The 20521-nt window shown below is 39.6% G+C and overlaps 1 protein-coding gene across 2 annotated transcripts in view; it reads left to right on the forward strand.

Annotated features, from left to right (window-relative positions):
- NEBL (nebulette) overlaps positions 1–20521 on the forward strand; it is a 345724-nt gene that overhangs the window by 318838 nt on the left and 6365 nt on the right. For both annotated transcript variants that reach the window (XM_028114189.2, XM_028114188.2), the window contains one exon: positions 19599–19705. In XM_028114189.2, coding sequence (XP_027969990.1) covers positions 19599–19705 — 107 coding nt within the window. The remainder of the gene's footprint in view (positions 1–19598; positions 19706–20521) is intronic.

The following is a 20521-nucleotide window of genomic DNA, read 5'->3' on the forward strand; positions in this document are numbered from 1 at the left end:
TGATGTTGAGCAACTTAACATGGGGGTAGGGGTCGTTGGGGAGAAAGTAAAGTGACCGAAGACCAGATGAGACCATGAAAACTCTTGCAGTTGTGTGATTGTTTTTTTCCATTCGTTCGAATAAAGCACTTAGGAGGTTAAAATCAATTACATCCTGTACATCTTAAATTATGCCTTTAGGCCGGCCTTAGCCTGGTAGAAAGTTTTTTTTTTTTTCTTCTATGTTTCAGCTTCACTGAGGTACAATTAGCATATAAAATTTAAGATATCGGAAGTGTCCATCGGGATGGTCTGATATATGAGCATGTTGTGAAGGGACCTCCCCCCGTCTAGTTAATTAGCACATCCATCACCTCACATAGTTATCTTTTATTTGTGTGTGAGAGAACATTCACATTCTACTCTCCTAGCAAATTTCAACTAGACAATACAGTGTTGTCAACCATTATAACCACGTTATACATTAGATCCTCAGAGCTTATTCATCTTACGGCTCAACGTTTGTATTCCTTTCCAACTTCTCCCTATTTCCCCCACCCCCCAGCCCCTGGCAGCCACTTTTCTACTGTTTCTATGAGTTTACATTTTTTTTTTCTTTTTAAGATCCCTCCTTACTACAAAGTTTTAGAAGATCTCCTTTCTCTACGATTCTAGTGAAGAAGTTGTCAATTAGTTTTGCTCTCCTGTAGATGAGATAGACATGGGCGATCTCCCTTTTTGTGACTGCTCCTCTAGCAAAGGGTTCAGTAACTTCTTGAGTTTTTTGATTTTGGATTTGGGGTTATGGATTTCTCCCTTCAGTGTCCTCTGTGGTTCAGAATAGGAGAGGTACAGAATAATGGCAATGCTTGATGAGATGAACAAAACCCAAAGCAAATAAAAGAAGAAATTTCGATCCATCTTAGTCAACTTTACTCAGTCCAGCATTTTGGAGTTGATGCAATGTAGACTTTAAATTGTCTACAATTTAGACAATTTAGAGACTTTGCCTCAGCAGTGACCCTTCTCCTTCATCTCTGTACACCCAACACAGCCTTCATTCATTTATTCACCAAATGTTAATTGAGTGTTCTTTGTACACCAGCCAAGAGCCGGGATCCGGCGATGTGTGTAGCAGTGAGCAAAAGAGATGCGCATCTGCTCTAAGGGGCTTAGAGTTTGGTGGGGGACCCTGACATTAAACAGATACTGACCCAACTAATATATAATTAAGAACAGAGTAAGTGCCATGAGGGGAGAGCATGGGGGCTACAAGATGTATAACAGGGGAATTCCATCTGGCCTTGATGTTAGGGAAGCCTTCCCGGGGAAGGAAGATTTGAGCTGAAATGCCAATGCTCAATGCTGTTAACTAGGCCAAGGGGGCGTTGGGAGAAGAACGCCTTTGAGAGAGAGAACAGAACACTGAAATGATGTGTCAGTGAGATGTTCAAATGGAGGTGTCGAGTAGGCAGTCAGAGTTCAGAGGGAAGGCTGCACAGGATACAGCTGTGGGAAGAAGCGATGAGAAGGCCTGGATGAACCTGCATAGAGAGGGAGAACTCAGACCCCCTCTCCCAGATGTGTCTGGTCCCTCAGCACCTGCGGACTCCCTCCACTCTCCCCCTCCAGCACTGCGCCGTGAAAACCCACTGTTGGTGGGTTATCCCTTCTTTCTCTTCCTAAGCCACACCTTCTTTTTTCTAATTATTTTTAGCAAAAGGACCCTATACTCTGCCAAACTGAATGAGAAAATGTCTCCATTGAAAGATGGTATGCATAAATATTCTCACAGTTATGCCAGAATGTAAGAGTAACACATTAATAGGGAATAATTACGTTTTTTAAAATGGAGGAATTTCAGACTCCATGGAAGGTGGTGGCCGGGCAGTGAGAGGGGGGCGAGATTTCTGTCAGGAAGGGAGTGTCTCAGGAGCTTAAATAATGTCTTATAAAATGCCTTTAAAGATGCCTTGTCATGCTCATCCCCCTGTTACAGGGCCAAGATGCTCTGCTCTTAGTGATATTCCCTATTTTGGAGAATAGATATTGAGGTATAAAGCGAAGGTGAAGATGTAGAGTAAGTGTTCTAATGCGCATCCAAGTGATGGTGTACCCACAAGACATCTGCATTAATTCAAAAAGATTTTGGACTACACGGGAGTATGCTCCTAATTCTATTTATTTTAAGGGAAGCAAGGCACATTCTATCAATTGGCACCTTAGGTCTGTATTCAGATGATTAGCGACATACCAAACCTAATATGTTCAAAACAATATCCCTGCTCCCCTCCTCCCCCGCAGCAACCTGTTCTTTCTCAGGTTCCCAGTTTGCTAAGGGACAACTGCCGCTGTCCAGGTACTGAGGTCAAACCCTGTGGAGTCATCCTTGGCTCCTATCCTTTACTCACACCCTCCTCCAACCCCTTAGCAGATCTTGTCAGCTCTACCAGGGAAAATGCATCCGGAATCCTAGTGCTTGGGACCCCCTCTGCCTCAGATCCTCACAGTGGCCTCCAGACTGTGTTCCTGCTTCAGCTCTTGTCATTCCACGCTGCCAACCCTCTGCCCCGCTCTGGTCTCCCCCTGGCGGCCAGAAGGAGCTTTCTGAAACGTAAGTCAGATACGCCATTCTTCCGCTGAATATTCTGCCGAATATAACCCAGATCCTCATCATTGCCTACAAAGCCCTCACCTGCTCTGGGCCCTGGCTGCTACTCTACGCTCGTTTCCTCCCATTCTCTGTCCACCCCCACTGTCCTGTCTCCCTGCTTTCCTCAAACCTTCCAAGTAAGCTCCCACTCCGGGCCTTTGGACTTAACTGCTTCCCTGCCTGGACCATTCCCTCTCATCCCCGTATTGGCTTTTGGCTAGTCCCACTTTTTTTCCACGATTCTGCTCAGATGTCACTTTATCAGAGAGACACTCTAACTACCAGAGATAAAATAGCACCCTTTCCTTCCCTGTCTGTGCCTTTACCCTCCCTTTTTCCCCCTCCGTTAGCATTTGACATCACCTGAGATATTATATATCTATTTGTTTATTTGCTCATCTGTCTCTGCCTTGCTAGACTAGAAGTCCTACAGAAGGTGAATACACGAAATGGCCAAATTAATATTTTTTTCCTGCTCATTCTTTTTTTTTTATTGAGGTATGATCGACATATAACGTGGCATTAGTTTCAGATGTACAACAAACTCATAGCTTAAAAACTAGAACTGCATCTATAAATATATATGGTATAATTATTTTTTAAAGTACAAATCTGTTGTGGAAGGCTCTTGAGGAAATTCTTCCATTTTTGTTTTGATGAAGTTTTGATATGTTTCAAAGACATTAAAGCATAGCTGGAAAAAAAACCCTAAAATGGAAACAATCCTAGTGTTGTTTTGTTTTATTTGGTTTTGTTTTCCTGATGGGGAAGGGAAGGAGTAGTGTCCATGACTTTTCGGTTACTTTGAAATTTAGAGTCCTCTTTGAAATGTGTACTGTGCTGGGCCCTGGTAAGGAGGTGCTGATTGACTCCATAGAAGGAAGAAACTTTTATGGTCTTGATGGCTATTTGGTGAAAACCTTTAGTGTCTTGAGTAAATCATATGTATTGGTTTAAATGCCATTCTAGAAATTGAAAAGAATTTTAAAACAGTACTTGCTAGTGGTAAGATGAAGAAAAAAGAAAATGTAAGTATTTAGAAATGCCATTTTTTCTTCCAGATTTTGGTGATTTTTTTAAGATCTACATTAAGATTTTATATGATGAAATGTGCTAAGTCCCAGAGAGAGGCTCTATAATCGTGGGTTCTCTCCCTGCTGTTGAGGGTGTGTGTGTAGCCATGCCATGTTGTAGTGGACACGGCACCAGGCCACAGGACAGGACTGTGGACTTGACCCTAGCTCTTGCCCACGTGGCCTGAGTTCTCTGGAGGCCATCTGACGTTAGACACAGAGTCCACATCTGTAACAAGAAGGATATAGGATAAGAACTCTCTAAGATCTTTTACATTTTCCTAAGCTAAGCGCCGTAAATTTAAATAAATCCCCGCCCCCTTGCTTTTCTATGTATGAGAATGTGCTTCTGTTCTAAAGGTGATCCATTGTACTTTGTGAATTAAGTGGCCGGGCAGTTAGGAGAGTTATAGTTTTAGGGTCCTTCCTATGAGTCAGAAGAAATCGTTGGGACAAAGGGTTAAACGATTGGCTCCTTTTCTTGAGGCAAAAGTACCGTGTTTTCATCATTCACATTTGGTTTTCATGAGCATTAGCATAGGGGCCTTCTCCTTTAAGTTTGTATCATTGTTTTCGTTATGTGTTTCTCGTGATATTTTCCCCCTCTTGCTTTGATTGCTGAGTATTTTCATTTTCTTATGTGATTATTTTGGGCTTTCTTACTTTTCAATCTGCTTTCCAAGGTATTAAGTTACCAAAGGATTTTCATTTTACATCTCTACTGTGTTACTTTGATTCAATAAAAGAGGCTTTTATTTAAACTTGATCTAATTTTGTTTTGATTCTTGAGTAGTATTATTTGAAATTATCTTTATTGCCTTTTGATATCAGATTAGGTTAACTTATTTTCATTTGACACACAGTTCCGTGACTGGTAATAGTCCTGATGGTTCTTGCTTTTTCACTGAGAGGTTTTCTTTGATCTTTGTGTTTGTCTTCAGTTCACTTGCCGGCAACATCTATTTGCCTTCTAGTACTACTTCGTATTTCTTCGGTTGCCCCAAACTCACAGTGGTCTGTGTTGCTAGTGTTTGTATGTGTTTGCAATCTTGCCCGGTGTTTATCCTTCTCAGTTTGAGCTGCGTTCCATTTGGCTTCAGCTATTTTGTGTTTTCTGATTCCCTCTGGAGCCTACGAGGGTATGGGAGGGAATGGGGGAGGAAGAGCAGATGCACTTTTTAAAATAGACATTTGCAGTTTTCCAACCTTGTGAACCTTTCCATTTTGTTGTGAAGGAATGTGATTGGGATGACTTAGTCCTGCCTTCACTGATGGAAAAATGTGCTTCTGAATTCAGTGACTGCGTCAGCTGGGCTGTGCCTATAGCATTCCAGCCGGTGCACCATGTCTTCAGAAGAGGTTAGGTTGCAAGAGATGCTTCAGTACATCCTGGAACTCTCAGTAGATCGTCTAGCAGTGGACCAAGAGGGTGATGCACCAATTAGGGGGCCAAGTGCCCAAAACCTATGGGTGTTTTAAAGGCACCCACACCTCCATCTGTTCATTCACCAAACATTTATCTCCCCCTATGTGTGAGACTCTAGAAACAGAGAAAATAAAAATATAGTTATTGTCCTTGAAGAACTCACATTCTGGTGAGAGAGTGAGATGCATTAACCCATTGCACTCAGGAAGGCATTGTGATGGAGTGACACCTGGAGTTAGAGTTAGCCAGGTGGGGAAATGGGAAAGGAGTGTTTTCGGCAGAAAAGCAGCATACGACAGAACACAGCACATTGAAAACTTGGTGTGCTCTGGGACATCTTAAGCCCAGGGGCTGTGTGTCTAGGAAAGGGGCTGAAGACCAGACCAGAGTGTGGGGAGTGTCAAGCCACAGTCTCTGCAGAAACAGTGTGCAACCAAATATCTTTTCTGGGCACTCTGCTTGGGCTCTGTCCTGCAGAAGATATAGAGGCTATGTAGAGGACCAATTCCTGAGACTGGTAGGTAATTGGGTCTCTGACTTGGAAGTTTAACCCACTCTGGGAGCTTGTCTAAGGATCTAGTCTGCATTGGATGATTTAGATTCTGCCAAGAGAATGGACTCCTTGGGCATCATGTGACCAGAAGGCCTGCTGAGCAGTCTTGTAGAGGGGCTCATGGTGCAGAGACAGCATTGTGGGTTTTTATTTCAAATGTCACAATGTCTCTTATGGTTGACGTTCATCACTGATGCAGAAGAGCAGAAACACCAAAATCATAGCACCTTCCTACTCTCACGACTTTCAGACTCCAGACTCCATCCTCCTGGATGTTGGATAGGCATCTCAAATCTTATGTCTGGAACCAGTGTGTTATTTCCTGTCTTCCCAAACAAACCAACAAACAAATATCTGTTCTTGTCTTTGTTCACCATTGCAGCTGATGACACAATCATTCAGAACCATCTGCCAACAAAACTGGTGACATCCTTGTTGCCTTACTTCCTCTCATGTTTCATATTCAAGCCATCTGTAAACCCTGTTGGCCCTGCTCACGACAGAGATGTCCCCAATCCAGCCACTCCTCACCAGGTCCAGTGCTCCCTGGAGGTCCCATCCCATCCCATCCCATCTCTTTGAGAGCTCAGAAATAGGCTCCTGGTCTTTGTCCTATCATCCTTACCCTCTTTGATCTGGCCTTTGCCCAGCTGCCAGTGATCCTTTAAAAACCCGCATCAGATCTCATGACACCCTTGCTCAGAATTCTCTAATGGTTCCACTCATGCTTCAGCTAAGAACCAAGATCCACAGGCTACAAGGTGTTACATGTCTGGCACTTGGTCATATCTCCAGTTTCATCTTCTCCCAGACTGTCTGCTGCAGCTACCCGGACCTCCTGGCTGTCTCAGCATGGTAGGCCTTCTCTCACCATGGGTTCTTGGCCTGCAACAGTCGCAGGTGCTTTGTGGCTTGCCTCCCTTTCTTCAGGTCTCTGATTAAATCTCAACTAATCAGAAGTGCTTTCCTTGACCTCTTTAGCTAGGAAGCTCTCAACCTACATACACCCATAACTCCCTATCCCCTTACCCTGCTTTATTTTTATCTATAACTTTTCTTTTAAGGTTTACTGAAGCATAGTTGATAGACAACATTTGCACATAATTAATGTCTAAATTTTGATGAGTTTGGACATATGCATATACCCATGATACCATCACCACAAGCAAGGTACTAAACATATCCATCACCTCTAAAACTTTCCTTTGTGTGTGTGTGTGTGTTTGGTTTGTGTGTGTGTGTGTGTGTGTGTGTGTGTGTGTGAGTGATAAGAACACTTAACATGAGAGCTATCCTCTTAACATCTACAATACTCAGTAGAGTATTATTAACCATAGGTATTGTGTTGTACAGCAGATCTCTAGAACGCATTCATCTTCATAATTGAAACTTTATACCCATTGAGCAACAATTTCCCATTTTCCCCTCCCTCTGCCCTTGACAACTGCCATTCTGTTCTCTGCTCTATGAGTTTGACTATTTTAGACACCTCCTATTAATAGAATCACACAATATTTGTCCTTCTATCATTGACTTATTTTACTTAGTATAATGTCCTCTAGATTGATCCATGTTGTCACAAATGGTAGGATTTCTTTCTTTTTTAAGGCTGAATAATATTGCATTGTATGTATATATCATTTTCTTTTTCCATTCATCCATCAATGGCCATTGGGCTGTAGTCATATTTTCGTTATTGTGAATAGTGCTGCAGTGAACCAGGAGACACAGATATCTCTATCAGATCAGGGAAATGCAGATCAAAATCACAGTGACATATGACCTCTTATCTGTTAGATGGGCTGTTATCCTAAAAAACTCAAAAAAGCAAAAAAAAGATAAATGTTGGCAAGGATGTAGAGAAATTGGAACTTTTATACACTGTTGGCGGGAATGTAGAATGGTGCAGCCACCATGGAAAACAGTATGGAGGTTCCTCAAAAAATTAAAAATAGAACTATCCAGCATTTCCACTTCTGGGTATACATCTATTACTCTTTTTACTACCTGATATTTCATTATGTATTAATTAATTATGACTCCCCCAGAATATAATAAACTTTATTAGAACAGACTCTTTCTGCCTGCTTTGTCCTGAATTCTATAACTAGTATCTAGAACAGTACCTGCAAAACACTTAATAAATATTGTTGTTACATGCATATATTCAAATTAAAGTCTGATCTGAAATACAAAGGAACAGCTTTGCTACATGTGCTAAATCACTAAAACTTGGTATTAGTCTTTATTAAGTCTAATTAGAGCTAATTTGGTTGAGGGTAACAGTGCAAAAATAACCCTTATTATAGTTTCTTAAAAAGCAGGAATGTAAGATGTATCACTGAAATATAACATTGTAACCTATGTTTATTACAAAGCCTGAGTCAGCCAGTGACCTTTCATAACCAAGAAATCAGTAAAGTATTCCTACATTAACACTTTGGTTCTCATACAAATACTTCTCATTTCAGGGTTTTATTTCACTTGTGACAACTGTCCTTAGTAGGAACTTAATAGAGTGAAAGTGCCCATCAGAATTCTGAACTCTGTACCTTGTATGGCTTCTGTCTCAGTGTACTCTAGTTTATTGTTTGATCATGAACTCCACGGTGGCAGAGAATGAACGTGCCAGTTAGCTCTCCTTCCAGTACCTAGTGCAGGACCAGGAATGCTCCACGAAGAAATGGTGAATGGAAGGAGACAAAATGCAAGAAGTCATCTCTTCCCTAGACACAGTGAAGACCACAGAGTGCTCCCTTAATTCCTAAGGATAATAGCCATCATTAAAATTTCAATTTGCCATTAAATTGAGAACAGAAATATCAAATGCAGGCACAATAATAAATTCTTTGTTTTGAAAGTGATGGACAGGCATTGAACGAGCAGTGTTTCGAAATCTTCTTTAATATGAACAGTGTTCATAAAGTCACAATCCGTTGCTCAGTATCTGCATTAATTTTTCTGTTGATTCTCTCTGCCCATTGAGGATTTATGCTTTATGATTTACAGATGGCATTCTGCCCCAAATTCAGTGTTACTGGTTTTTAATGGTGAGCGTGGCTTTAAAATATCTGTTCCAGATAACTGGAACAACCAGCTAGGAAATGCACTCCGGATTTTGAACTCTTTTGTCTTCATTTAATCTAAATGTACCAGTATTTCTCTTGGAACCAGTACTTCAGTTTTCTGGTTATTGATTGGCAACCCCAACCCTCTGAAAAACTCCAGCTCCTTCCTAGCCTGACTTCTGCAAAGAAAATACCTTTAACAAGAAACTTTCAGTTGTACCATTTCCCTACTGTATTTGAGCATCGTTTCCAATATGAATTCGAGAAGTGGGCAATATCCATCAAAAAATGATGTTTTAAGTGTCTACATTGAAGGTAGGAAGATTTAAAGAATTGATGACTGAGATACTTCTGTGATAAATTGCTGAGATAAGTTTTTGTGTGAAACTAGCCTATAGGAAAATAAACGAGTCCTTTATAATGTAAGATCCTATTGTTGGCGATTACATGATCATATTTAGCCATCTAGCTAGTGTCTATAAAAAAGCCTATAGGAAAGCACACCCTGCACACTGTTAGAAACTTTTAGTTAGTTCAGTTGCACCCCCAAGAAAAAGGTTCAGGATTCTGATTGAATTTGAAGTCCTTAGAGAAACTCATATTCCTGGTGTCATGAGACTGGGAATGAAAGAAACGTCATAATGTCTCCTGAGATGAAGAATTCCAAAAAAAAAAAAAAAGGAAAGAAAGGAAGAAAGAAAGAAAAGAAAGAAAGAAAGAGAAAGAAAGAAAGAAAAACGTCATAAGTTTCCTTTTCTGAGTGTGAAGTTGGGAAAAGGATCAAATACTAATGAATAGCACTTGTTCCAAGATGCACATGTGTCTTTCATTGATTTGCCAAAATTAAATCAAAGGGTTCCATATGTGTATGAAGGAGAAACATCTGACACTTAAAGTAGCAAACAATAAAACATTAAAAATATATTTCCTGCAAAGCCGAGCTGATTGGGGAAAAGAGAAGGTTTGATCATCGGGAAGGAGATAGATGTGGCCATGGCATATGCGTCCAAGGGGAAAACTTTAGAAGAGCTTTGTAAATGGTAAAGTGACGCACATGGAGAGGGAGAGAGTAGCTTTTCCATATTGTTGAACATTAGTAATGAAAATGGAAATAGTCATTTTTGGTTCGTATGGATCAAATTTGATGTCCAAATTGGGTAATAGGCTGAGTATACATGCGTATTTACCTATCTGTCTTAGATATAAAACAGTCAGAATGTTACCTTTGTAGTCATGAATTTCCTTGCTCTCCCCCACTTCCTGTTTCATCCAGGTGCCCCACACCCGTCTGCCCCAAGCCCCAGGCTAGGAGGTCATGGGGATTGGATCCTGACTTGTACAGGAACTACTTAAAATTTCCCCAGGCTGCTGCAGCTGGGGCTTGTATTAAGTTTCTGTGTTTTGTTTGGTCATTATGTCCTGTTGCCCCAGATCATTGTTGTGTGGTTCTCCCGTTGTGGCCAGATTCCCTACTCCTTAGTGCCTAATCCTGGTCCACAAATATTCCTGGTCCACCCATGCCACATTTTTCAGACATTCTGGTTTTTGATCTTTATCTTCCACCATATATCCAACCCGTGTGTACTGAATTTATTTACTAGCCTCTCGGGATCTTACCTGGATCCTGTCTACATGTCTTTAACACTGTGTGCCTTTGATTCCAATGACCTGTTGCTCAGCTCCCTGCCCTTACATCTGCCTATTTCTTCAGCCCCAGCCACTTCCCTTAAACTGAAGCTTGGGCTCTAGAAGACTCAGACAATCCTTTATATTCATTTTCCTACATTTCCCTATCTTCAAATCACGTCAGGGACACATTGGTTCCGTTTCATATATGTCTATTGGTTGAAAAAAGTATACTTGCTCATTCAGAAGTGTTGTCATTATTGAGATGTGTCTACATATGATATTTAGTGTGGCTTGTCACATAAAGGCATCTCATGTAAAACTATTTGGGAACTACTTGTGGATTGGTCATATTTCCTAAGAGTCAGTATTTGAATTGATTAGTGCAAGAATAAACCAAAGGCATATTCTGTTTTTAAGTCTTTAAAAATATGTTACAAAAACAATGTTACATATATTTATCTGATAAGTATTCATAAAATATCCTCTACGATGGCATAATGAGACTTTCTTTCATTGTACTTGAATAATGAATTTTTCTACATGAGATGGACTTACACAGTATTGGTGGTGGTGTTCACTGAGGAAAATTGGGATTTGCTATGAGTTGACTTTTCAGTCATGGCATAATTTGTGTCTGAAAGCTGGATTCAGTGCTATGATTTACCTAAATGGAAACATTTATCCCTGCGTCCCTGCTATCGTGAGGTGCTTTATTGCCTTCATTTTCTCAAAGAACTGCCCCAAATTATGTCTTGTCAGAAAACTACAAATATATATATCTCCATACTGTGCATTCCTTTATTTTCATTTTTGTTTTATTTTGGGAGATAGCATGCATGTGCATGTGTAGACACAGATACATACCTCATTGATTTTGTGCCATTAGAACATTATTCAAGACTCTGTAATTTGGGGCAGAAATTATCTCCTTTTCCCTCAGTGACAATCCTGCTTATATCTCTGGTTTGTGTTACAGTTATAAGTTGGGGAGTTTATCCTGAATTATATAGCTAAAAATGAGAAACAAATCTGAGAGAAAATACACAAGTTGATATATAATTCTAAATGTAAGAGTAAATTGGCTAGATTATTCTGAAGCAAAATAGCAGATATTCTTAACTTTAAATCTCTCTAGTTCTGTTCAAACTACAGTATGTCTTGGTTCAGTTCTGCCAGAGAACATTCACAGACTTATTTTTTCTAGAGAAAAACCAGTTAGTTTTGAAATCAAAACGTACTGCTTTTCTGGGCTTGTGAGACTAAGTTTAACTGGCTGATCATTTAAAAAGTAACTAATTTTGTGTTTTTTTTTTTTGATATTTCAGAACAGCAGAGCCCCAAAACAATACTTTAGAAATTCTTACTTGGGGCAACTAAGCCAAATATATAAATGATGGTCAGATGTAATTCATATATGCATAATTTTAAAAAGTACATAATCTAGTTAATAGGTAATTAGGAATCTTTAAATATCCAATGTATATTTGACTAAAGCAATATTATAAATCTATTATTTAAATTTAGAGAAGAAATAGTTAAACAATCTTCTGGACTTAATTATGCTTGCATCTAAATTCTTAGCATGTCTATAGAGCTTGTCACTATTCTGATGCTGATTTGGGGAAGTAACATTTTGCACACAGTATCCTACAGAAGGATTTTGAAAATTGTCAGGTGGCATCATTATGGGGGTCTTCCTTGCTCAGTGGGAGAGTGGTTGAAGTCATATTAGGAGATGTGGCTTGAACACAGACTTGAAAACTATTCATACAGGATAAGGTGACTGAATGATGATTGGTCAGGATAAAATAGTATACTATTGGCAAAGGGAAGAAGAAACAAAGATCACACACACACACACACACACACACACGCGCGTGCGCGCGCACTCCAGAAACTTACCAGATGCCAAAATGACCCTTAAAAGAAATCTGAAAGCCATTGCTTCAGAAACAATGCTATTCTCTATGATTTGAGCTAGCTTTTCCAAAAGTGAATGCATTATTCTCACTATAATTTCTTCCAGAGATGTTCTAGCACACCTCATCAACCACATTCACCTCAACTTCCTGTGGCGTTTATACCCCCAAGTGTGCCACAGAAAAGTCAGTGCAAGCGAGAGTCACCTCTGAGCAGAACGAAGCTGCCCACACCTCCCCATGCATTAAACCTTTTTTCTCTCGCCTTTCCTTTCCCCTCACTCCTGTCTGCCCTGCCGCTGGAGTGAGCGCTCAGCTGTGGGCTCTTGTGACTTCACATAAAGCCCTCAGTGCTAGAAGCTCCTCTGTGCTCCAGACCACAGGGCCCTTTTTTGCATTTCTGATCTCACAATGTTTATTTGCAAACTGATCTTATCCTGTCTTGTCATCTCTTACATATCATTTTGGTGCGGTATAGTCAAGCGTTTGAGTTGTAGAGTCAGAGCACTGGCATTTAAACACTAACTCCATGTGACTCTGATATTTTTTTTACCGAGTTACTGAATCCCTGTAGCCTGCAGATTCTCCATCTGTAAAATGGGCACTTTGCCATCAGTAAAGTGGTGACAATTTTTCCACCTAATGCATGTGACATGCTACGCACAGGGCCTGGCATGTTGTAAGTAGGGCGACCAGCCATGCTGATAGGCCTGAGACCAAGGGGGTTCCCGGGAAACAGAATTTTCTCTGCTGCAACTGGGGGAGTTCTGAGCAAACCAAAGTCATCCTCCTACTTGTAAGATTTCATTTATTCAAATTTTATTATATTCATATTTGATATTCCTTGGAAAGCAGAAGTCCTGTGATACATATCTCCCCCGCTAAGTTTCACAGGGACACATACCTAGGTGATGAAATATTTTCACATGTTTTGAATTTTCTCAAAGGAGGTTTGCAATACCCTCTAGTAATAGCATTTATCCAAGAGTAGAAAATTAAAACAAAGATGGTATTGGGGTCTAGATGGAGAAAATTGTTAGGAACCTATCATTGGCTTGAGGGATAATTTTTGCATCTGTAAAGACATTTTTTTTGACTGCACAATTCCAAACCCCCCAGCCCCCCTTTCCCTCTGAGATGGTAACCACATCCTGTCTGGTCAGCCCCTGGGAAGTGGGGTCAGCTTCCACTGGTCAGCCCTCCCTGGGTGGTGTCTCGTGGTGCTTGCCTTACCCTGAGTGCTGCATGTTAGTGGCTGAATTATTCTCCAGTGAGCTTCCTCTTACTGAGATTTCTTCCCATGATCCCTGGTTGCTTCTCTGGTCCAGGGCTAAACATTTTCCTCCACAAATACAAACAAGTCATGGGGGAGATACGTGTTTTAGCCCCTTCCTGCAGCTACAACAGAATACCATAGACTGGATAGCTGACAAACAACAGAAATTGATTTCTCACTGTACTGGAGGCTGGAAGTCTGAGATCAGGCTGCCAGCATGGTTGAGTCTGGTGAGGGTCCTCTTCCCAAGTTGCAGACTGCTGTCTTCTCTGTGTGTCCCCACCTGATGGAAAGAGAGCTAGCTAGCTCTCTGGCCTCTCATGAGGGCACTAATCCCATTCATAACGCTCCATTCTCTTGACCTAATCACCTCCCAAAGGCCACACCTCCCCATACCATTATTTTGGGGGTTTGGATTTCAGCGTATGAGTTTTGGGGATGGGGAACACAAATATTCAGTCCATTTCAGGGGGAGAGCAGGAATTTGGGAATAGCATGTATAGGGTCACATGAGCCTCTAAATTTGTGTCGGGCTGGGGAGAAGGAAGCTGACAGTAACGCAGTGGTTCTTCACCCTGGCTGCCCATTTCAATTGCTTGGAAGCCTTCAAAAATAAGACACCAGTGTTCAGTCCTTTCCATTCCCACCCCAGAAAGTCTGATTTAATTGGTCTGGGGGACCTGCTAGAAATTTAACATATGAGATAGTAATGATTGCTTTTATTTTTACATATGATTTCCAAAGTTTGAGCGCTTGTTTTGTATGGCAGTGATGATTATGCATGTCTTTAAAACTTGGTGGTTTCAACTCAATTGTAGATTATCTCATTTTCATGTTAAAGTCTGTTTATTCATAGTTTATTATGCAGCAAGCCGGTTTCTTAAGCACTTGTCTCTTCACAGCTTATAATTAAAAACCAACAAACTAAAACCTGGAGGCAGTCTGGCTTGTTTCTGTCTTCTGCAGTCAAGGAGAATTTTCTATAGTGCTCAGAATTCTATCAGATAAAAAAAATCGTCTTGCTGCTGTATTTGGCATAAATGTGGATTTAGCACTCACTTGGGGCTTGTGGAGAGAAGCAGGTGCCATGAGGGCTTGGGGCTCTGATTTGGAACCCTTGATGGCACCTGAAAAAGTTATTTGAACAAAAAGGCCCATATCATGGGCCTATTTGATGACCGATTAGCTCAACCACCTTGCTCATAGCCTAGATGAGATCTAATAAGGGTTTAGCTCATTATTTAATATTTACTTCGCAACCAGCAGTATCTTCATACTTTCTCATTTATAGTCATGTCTTCATTCATTTTAGCAATTCCCTTGTGACTGTCCAAATCGAGATTCTTTGTCCTTAAAAAAAAGAATGAAGAAAAAAACCCCCCACAACTCATTAAGTTCTTTGACCCACATTAGTTGATGAAACTGTAGTCAACTCTTTTAAGAAAATATGACAGTAATGTCATTGCATCCTATATTCTTTATTGGAAAGCTTCTGAGGGATAATTTTTTCCTTATTCTGATTAAAAAAAAAAGGTAAGCCTATGAGAAAAACCCCAAGATTATTTTCTCTATTTGTGTTACATCTGTTAGCTAACTGTTACAGACTGAATGCTTGTGTCCCTCCCAAATTCACATGTCACATTCCTAACCCCCAGGGTGATGGTAGTAGGAGGTGTGGCCTTTGGGAGGTGACTGGGTCAAGGGGGTGGATTTAGTGCCCTTATAAGAGAGGTCCCAGAGAGCTCCCTCATCCCCATCTGCCATTTAAGGACTCAGGAAAAGGAATCAGTGTTATCTATGCGCGAGGAAATGGATCCTCGTCAGACACTGAATCTGCCAGCGTCTTGATCTTGGACTTCCTAGTCTCTAGAACAGCAAGAAGTAATCTGTTGCTTAAGCCACCCAGTCTATGGTATTTTTTAAACCAACCCTAATGGGCTAAGGAATCAATAAGGCATTACTGTTATTTCTATTTTTGCATTTGGAGTTTGGCCATCTACTGTGATGCTGTTGTCATCGTGAGGCTTTTAAAACCTCTACCTCATCTTCGAGGACATCAGACCTTTATCCTGGTGTTCCTATGCAGAGACCATTGCTCTGCTGCCTTCCTGCTTAATCTCCCAGCCTCTGTATTTTATTCTCTAAAGTGGTAATGATACCTATTTTAGAGAGTTTTTCTGACAACTACATGGGATGCACTGTGCACACCAATGACACTTCCGTAATCCTCCTCTTCTTCTACCTACTCCATGGTCATCCCCCACAGTGGGCTGGCTTCTTTTTGAGGATTTCTCTCTTTTTATGATTGTGGGTGCATATCTTTGGTTCATTTACTCTACTGCACATGCTTACACATATTTCCTTACTTTTCCAGTTTCAGATTTATGAAGCCTCCAAAAAAATGTTTTATCTTCCATGTTCACCTTCTGTTTTATGATCTTCGTGTCTATTTACTTCTCTTTCTTGGTTTTATCTCCTTTCTTTGTAAGGAGAAGCATTAAATAGAAAATATTAGTATTGGCTGTTTGTGGAAGAACTTTGTTGTTCACTAAAAGAGATTTTGGTTTCATAAATACTATGGGACATTCCAAATAGAGCCTGAAATCCTTAGAGCTTTAGTGAGCTTTCAGATCTCCAGTCAATAAATCTTCCCAATGTGAAATGAAAGTTGAGTCACACTTGTGTGTTTTGTTGTTGCTTTAGGATAATGAAAGCTATTGTGTTGTTTGGTTTTTTTTTTTAATTTTTTTTGGAGAGAGAGTGGGAAAGCACACATGAGCAGGGAGTGGGGAGGGCAGAGGGAGAGGAGAGAGAATCTCAAATAGGCTTCAAACTCAGCATGGAGCCCAGTGTGGGACCCTATCTCATGACCATGACAAGACCATGACCTTAGCTGAAACCGAGAGTCAGACGCTTAACTGACTGAGCCACCCAGGGGCCCCTAAAGCTATTGTTTTATGGCTTTTATGCTACTGCAATAAAAACTCTCAACCTCAGGACTCTGGTGTGGGAAGACCATCATGGAACCATCATCCATCTGTGTCAGTGCTGGTGGAATCTGACCACTGTTTTAAGGAAGAGGGCACAATGTGTTTTTCTCTGATAAGAAGTCTTTGTTTGTTGCAAAATTAGCTTAACATCTTGCTTTTGCAAAACTTTTTGAGTTCCATATTTTCACGGAAGAAATGGCATACTCACATGGAATAGCTGTCTTTCATCCAAATTCTTAATAGACCCAATTTCTGAAGGCATTGTTCTAAACTTCCTGTTGCTTATTTTGCCTATGCTTCATAAAAAAGAAATCATGTAGCAAAACAATAAAAAAAAAAGCAATGTCTGCCTCCTTTTAAATTGGCATTTGCTTTTAGTAAGTTGATTCCTCTGGGCTCTTAGTTATGTTTTTCATAGCTCTAATAGGAGCTTCCTAAAAACTCTTTTATTATATCAGGTATAAGGTAGATAACAAAGTTTGATAGCCCTGAAGGAACGTGCATTAAGTAATGCAGCTGGAGAGAGAAATGGAAATAAAGGCATGAGAAGATACTGTAAGAATGAGAGAGATTATATTTACCCCACGGTTCCTCCTTCTAAACTCTTCCCTGCTCTCTCCAACCTACACAGATTTAGGACAAATACAAATCACTTTCTTTTCCTGCTGTATTTGACAGTATCTGTAGGTTCTCTTTGAAGGTCAGGTTTGAGCAGTTGAACAGGTGTGGATCTACTTGGTTTCTAACAGCCAAAATTAGAGAACACTACTCAACAACATTCTCGAATTGTCAGTACTAGGATGATGATGTACAAACTATGTACACACAGACACATCACGGCATATGAGATAGCATGTTTAAAAATATTTTTCATCATTGTCTTTTCCTGATAGTTTTCCCCCCAAATATTTTAAGATGACCGTGCTTAGCTCTGTGCATCAAAATGTGAAAGTCACAGTTTGATAGTATAACAAAGGATTAAAAGTTTACTTTTTTTAAATTTTAGTTAGGTTTGTGGGGTTTTTAAATTAACCTTTAGAATTTATAAATAGATTAAAATAATAATTAATGAAGCAATGACTTGTTTATGTGGCTAAAAACCAGTTCAGGCCCGCCATTCTGGGTGTGTAATTAGAGTCCTTGACTTACATATTTAACTGGAAATGCCCTGAGTATTCAGAGCCATTTCTTCAGCTGGGGAAAGGACAGATGTCTGGGCCATTATTGCTCGAGGAGGGCAATCGTTTTTGTCACCCCTCTCCTTTGATGCCTGGCATGCCTTGAACATAGTGGACGGTGATAGTTGTTAAGATTTATGGAGGCTTACTAAGTGACAGGCGATGCCGTAAGCCCTGTGCACACATTAACTCACTCAGTCAATATTTGCTGAGAATTGAGGGAGGGAAGAAATGAATGGTCCATGCTTCCAACACATAGCAATGGCTCTGGTTCCTCAGCTAATTAAGTGGGCTTAGATATTTTTAGCGATTTCATTATTTTTTCTTCATGAGTGAATTTTGACAATATTCTTGACATCTCTTGACATTAAATATTTAAATTGAGTTGATAATGTTAAACAGTGCTATTTTCTGAAGTATTTGATGTTTAGCGCTTTAATAACTTTAGAATGTACCACAGTCCAAGTTAAGAACTCGGTGGTTTCTTTTTGATGCCGCACCTAGACATTAAATAAACACGATTTCTAACAACATTGCAATATGAATTAATTCAAGAACTTTAAAAAAATTCCCATTCAACCTAATATCATTATCATCTGGAGAACACATTTATGATTTGTAATTTTCTGATGATTAAACTTCTTTAAATTTGATGTTCTCATATATCATTAGAATGAACATACCACTTATAAAATAGTAATTATTCATAGCACCCAAGAATTATATCTGTTTTATTCTTTTATTATGAAAACTGTCCTAAATAAATCAACTTAGATTAATTACAGACTCAACCTGATTGAACAACATTGGTAAACTATTGTGGATTTTTATAGTAATTATATCATACAAGTTTTACTAATGTATCATATGATTATTCAAAACCCAGTGGAGGGTGTGCTACTAAAATCCTCTCACTTATAGCCAGCTCCTTGCTTCTGGTTATAAGTACTTATATATACTTTGAGAGAAACACAGAGTCAAACATACATCTACTGATTTTTTGGGGTTTTTATCTAGTCTCTGTGTTGGTTTCTCTAGAATTCAGTGTTCTTCAAAACAGGAACTATGTTCTTTTGATTGTCATAATTAGTGGTGAGAACAGCACAAAATGAGTGAATGCTATTTTGAGACTATTTTCTTTTTTTTTTTTTTTTGATGTAGAAAGATGTTTATGAACTTCTTTACATGGTTTGGTTTGTTAGGCTTTTGTAACATATTCAGATGACTTATTTAGCTTTGACTTACAGCCAAGGTAAAATGGAGAATTTATATATTTTAAATAAAGTTTTCTTTTGGGGTATAGACTCATTATTAACTGCTAAACAAACATACGTTGCTAACCATATGCTATATTTACCATTTTTGTAAAGGTAATGTTTAGCTATATGTGTTGAAATATTGAGAGCATCTGTTATATGAGTATTCTGTGAAAACATTTATACTCTGTCATTGGTTTGATGATCCACTTCAATTTTTAAAAAAACTCTTATTTTTATTTTGGAAAATGTCCAAGGGGATTACATAGCTGAGTAAAAATGGGATTTTGTTAAAAGGCGATGGGAAATTTTTGTTTTGTACTTGTGTTGTTTGAACAGAGCCTCTGCAGTAGAGTAATGCAAGTATTTCTAATATATTTTAACTGCATGTTAAACTGATTCCCTATATATGTCCTTAATTGCTGAAATTTATACTAATCTAGATCACTTATAACACCACTACCCAGATTTTACATGGCACTGAACATGGCATTTTGTTTCAGAAGAGTGTAACAGAGCATGAAGTCCCTTGGGGGCTCGGGAGGGGTATTTTGAGGCTTGCTTTGAGGACTCTTTGTGTGTGTATGTTCATGTACAGCGCCAGTTCTTCCCGGAGCCTACCAGCAAAGCCATTCCCAAGGCTATGGGTACATGCACCAGACCAGCCTCTCATCCATGAGGTCAATGCAGCACTCACCAAATCTAGTAAGTATCAGTTTGAAATGTTTCCTCTTCCCTGCTCTTCCCATTTTATCTCCAAAATAGAAATAAAAGTGGAATAGACTTGCATTGAATAGTGTCCATTTTCGCAGAAAGGATAAATGACACCATTTTATTCTTTGTACCCTTTCGAAGAAAGCAGAAGACTTATAGAGGTAAACCACTGAGAAAGGAAGGCATGCTGTGAAAACATGTAAAGAGTCAAACATACAAAACGACTGTCTCAGAACAATATCCTAGTTGTTACTTCATGATCGGTCTTAGCCAACTGTGATCTTCATTCAGGTCTAAAAAAGTACAAATATCTGGTCACAGTAACCAGTTAATTTTGACAGTAATCAAAATGGCCATTAACCTCCAAATGACATGGCCAACGTAAGTCTTTGAATCCTCCTATTAGAAATCTTGAAGTGCTTACAGATTCATTAATTAAGTGTGAAGTTTGGAAGCAGTGCTCGAGGTTGGATGGGCATCTCAAGCAAAATTATTTCTCCAAGCTTCTGTCTGACACAGAAGCCTTAGCCTGAGCCCTGAGAAAGAGGTGGTCCTTCTAAGCAGTTGGAAGTTCTTTTTAACTGCTCTAAAGTTCTTTTTGCATCTGCCAGTTTCCTTAACCTGTGAATTCTCTTAATTTTGAGACTGATGTTAATATTAACTGAATTCTTGGTCTTTAATGAAAACAAATATGGTAAAACTCAACTTATATTCTGGATATGAACCCCTTGTTGGACACATGATGTGCAAATATCTTCTCCCAGTTGGTAGGTTCTTTTTGTTGATGGTTGTCTTTGCTGCACAGAA

The sequence above is a fragment of the Eumetopias jubatus genome, unplaced genomic scaffold, assembly GCF_037043125.1.
Source record: "Eumetopias jubatus isolate StellerSeaLion01/CBP00866 unplaced genomic scaffold, mEumJub1_p1.0 scaffold_8, whole genome shotgun sequence".
Classification (NCBI taxonomy): domain Eukaryota; kingdom Metazoa; phylum Chordata; class Mammalia; order Carnivora; family Otariidae; genus Eumetopias; species Eumetopias jubatus.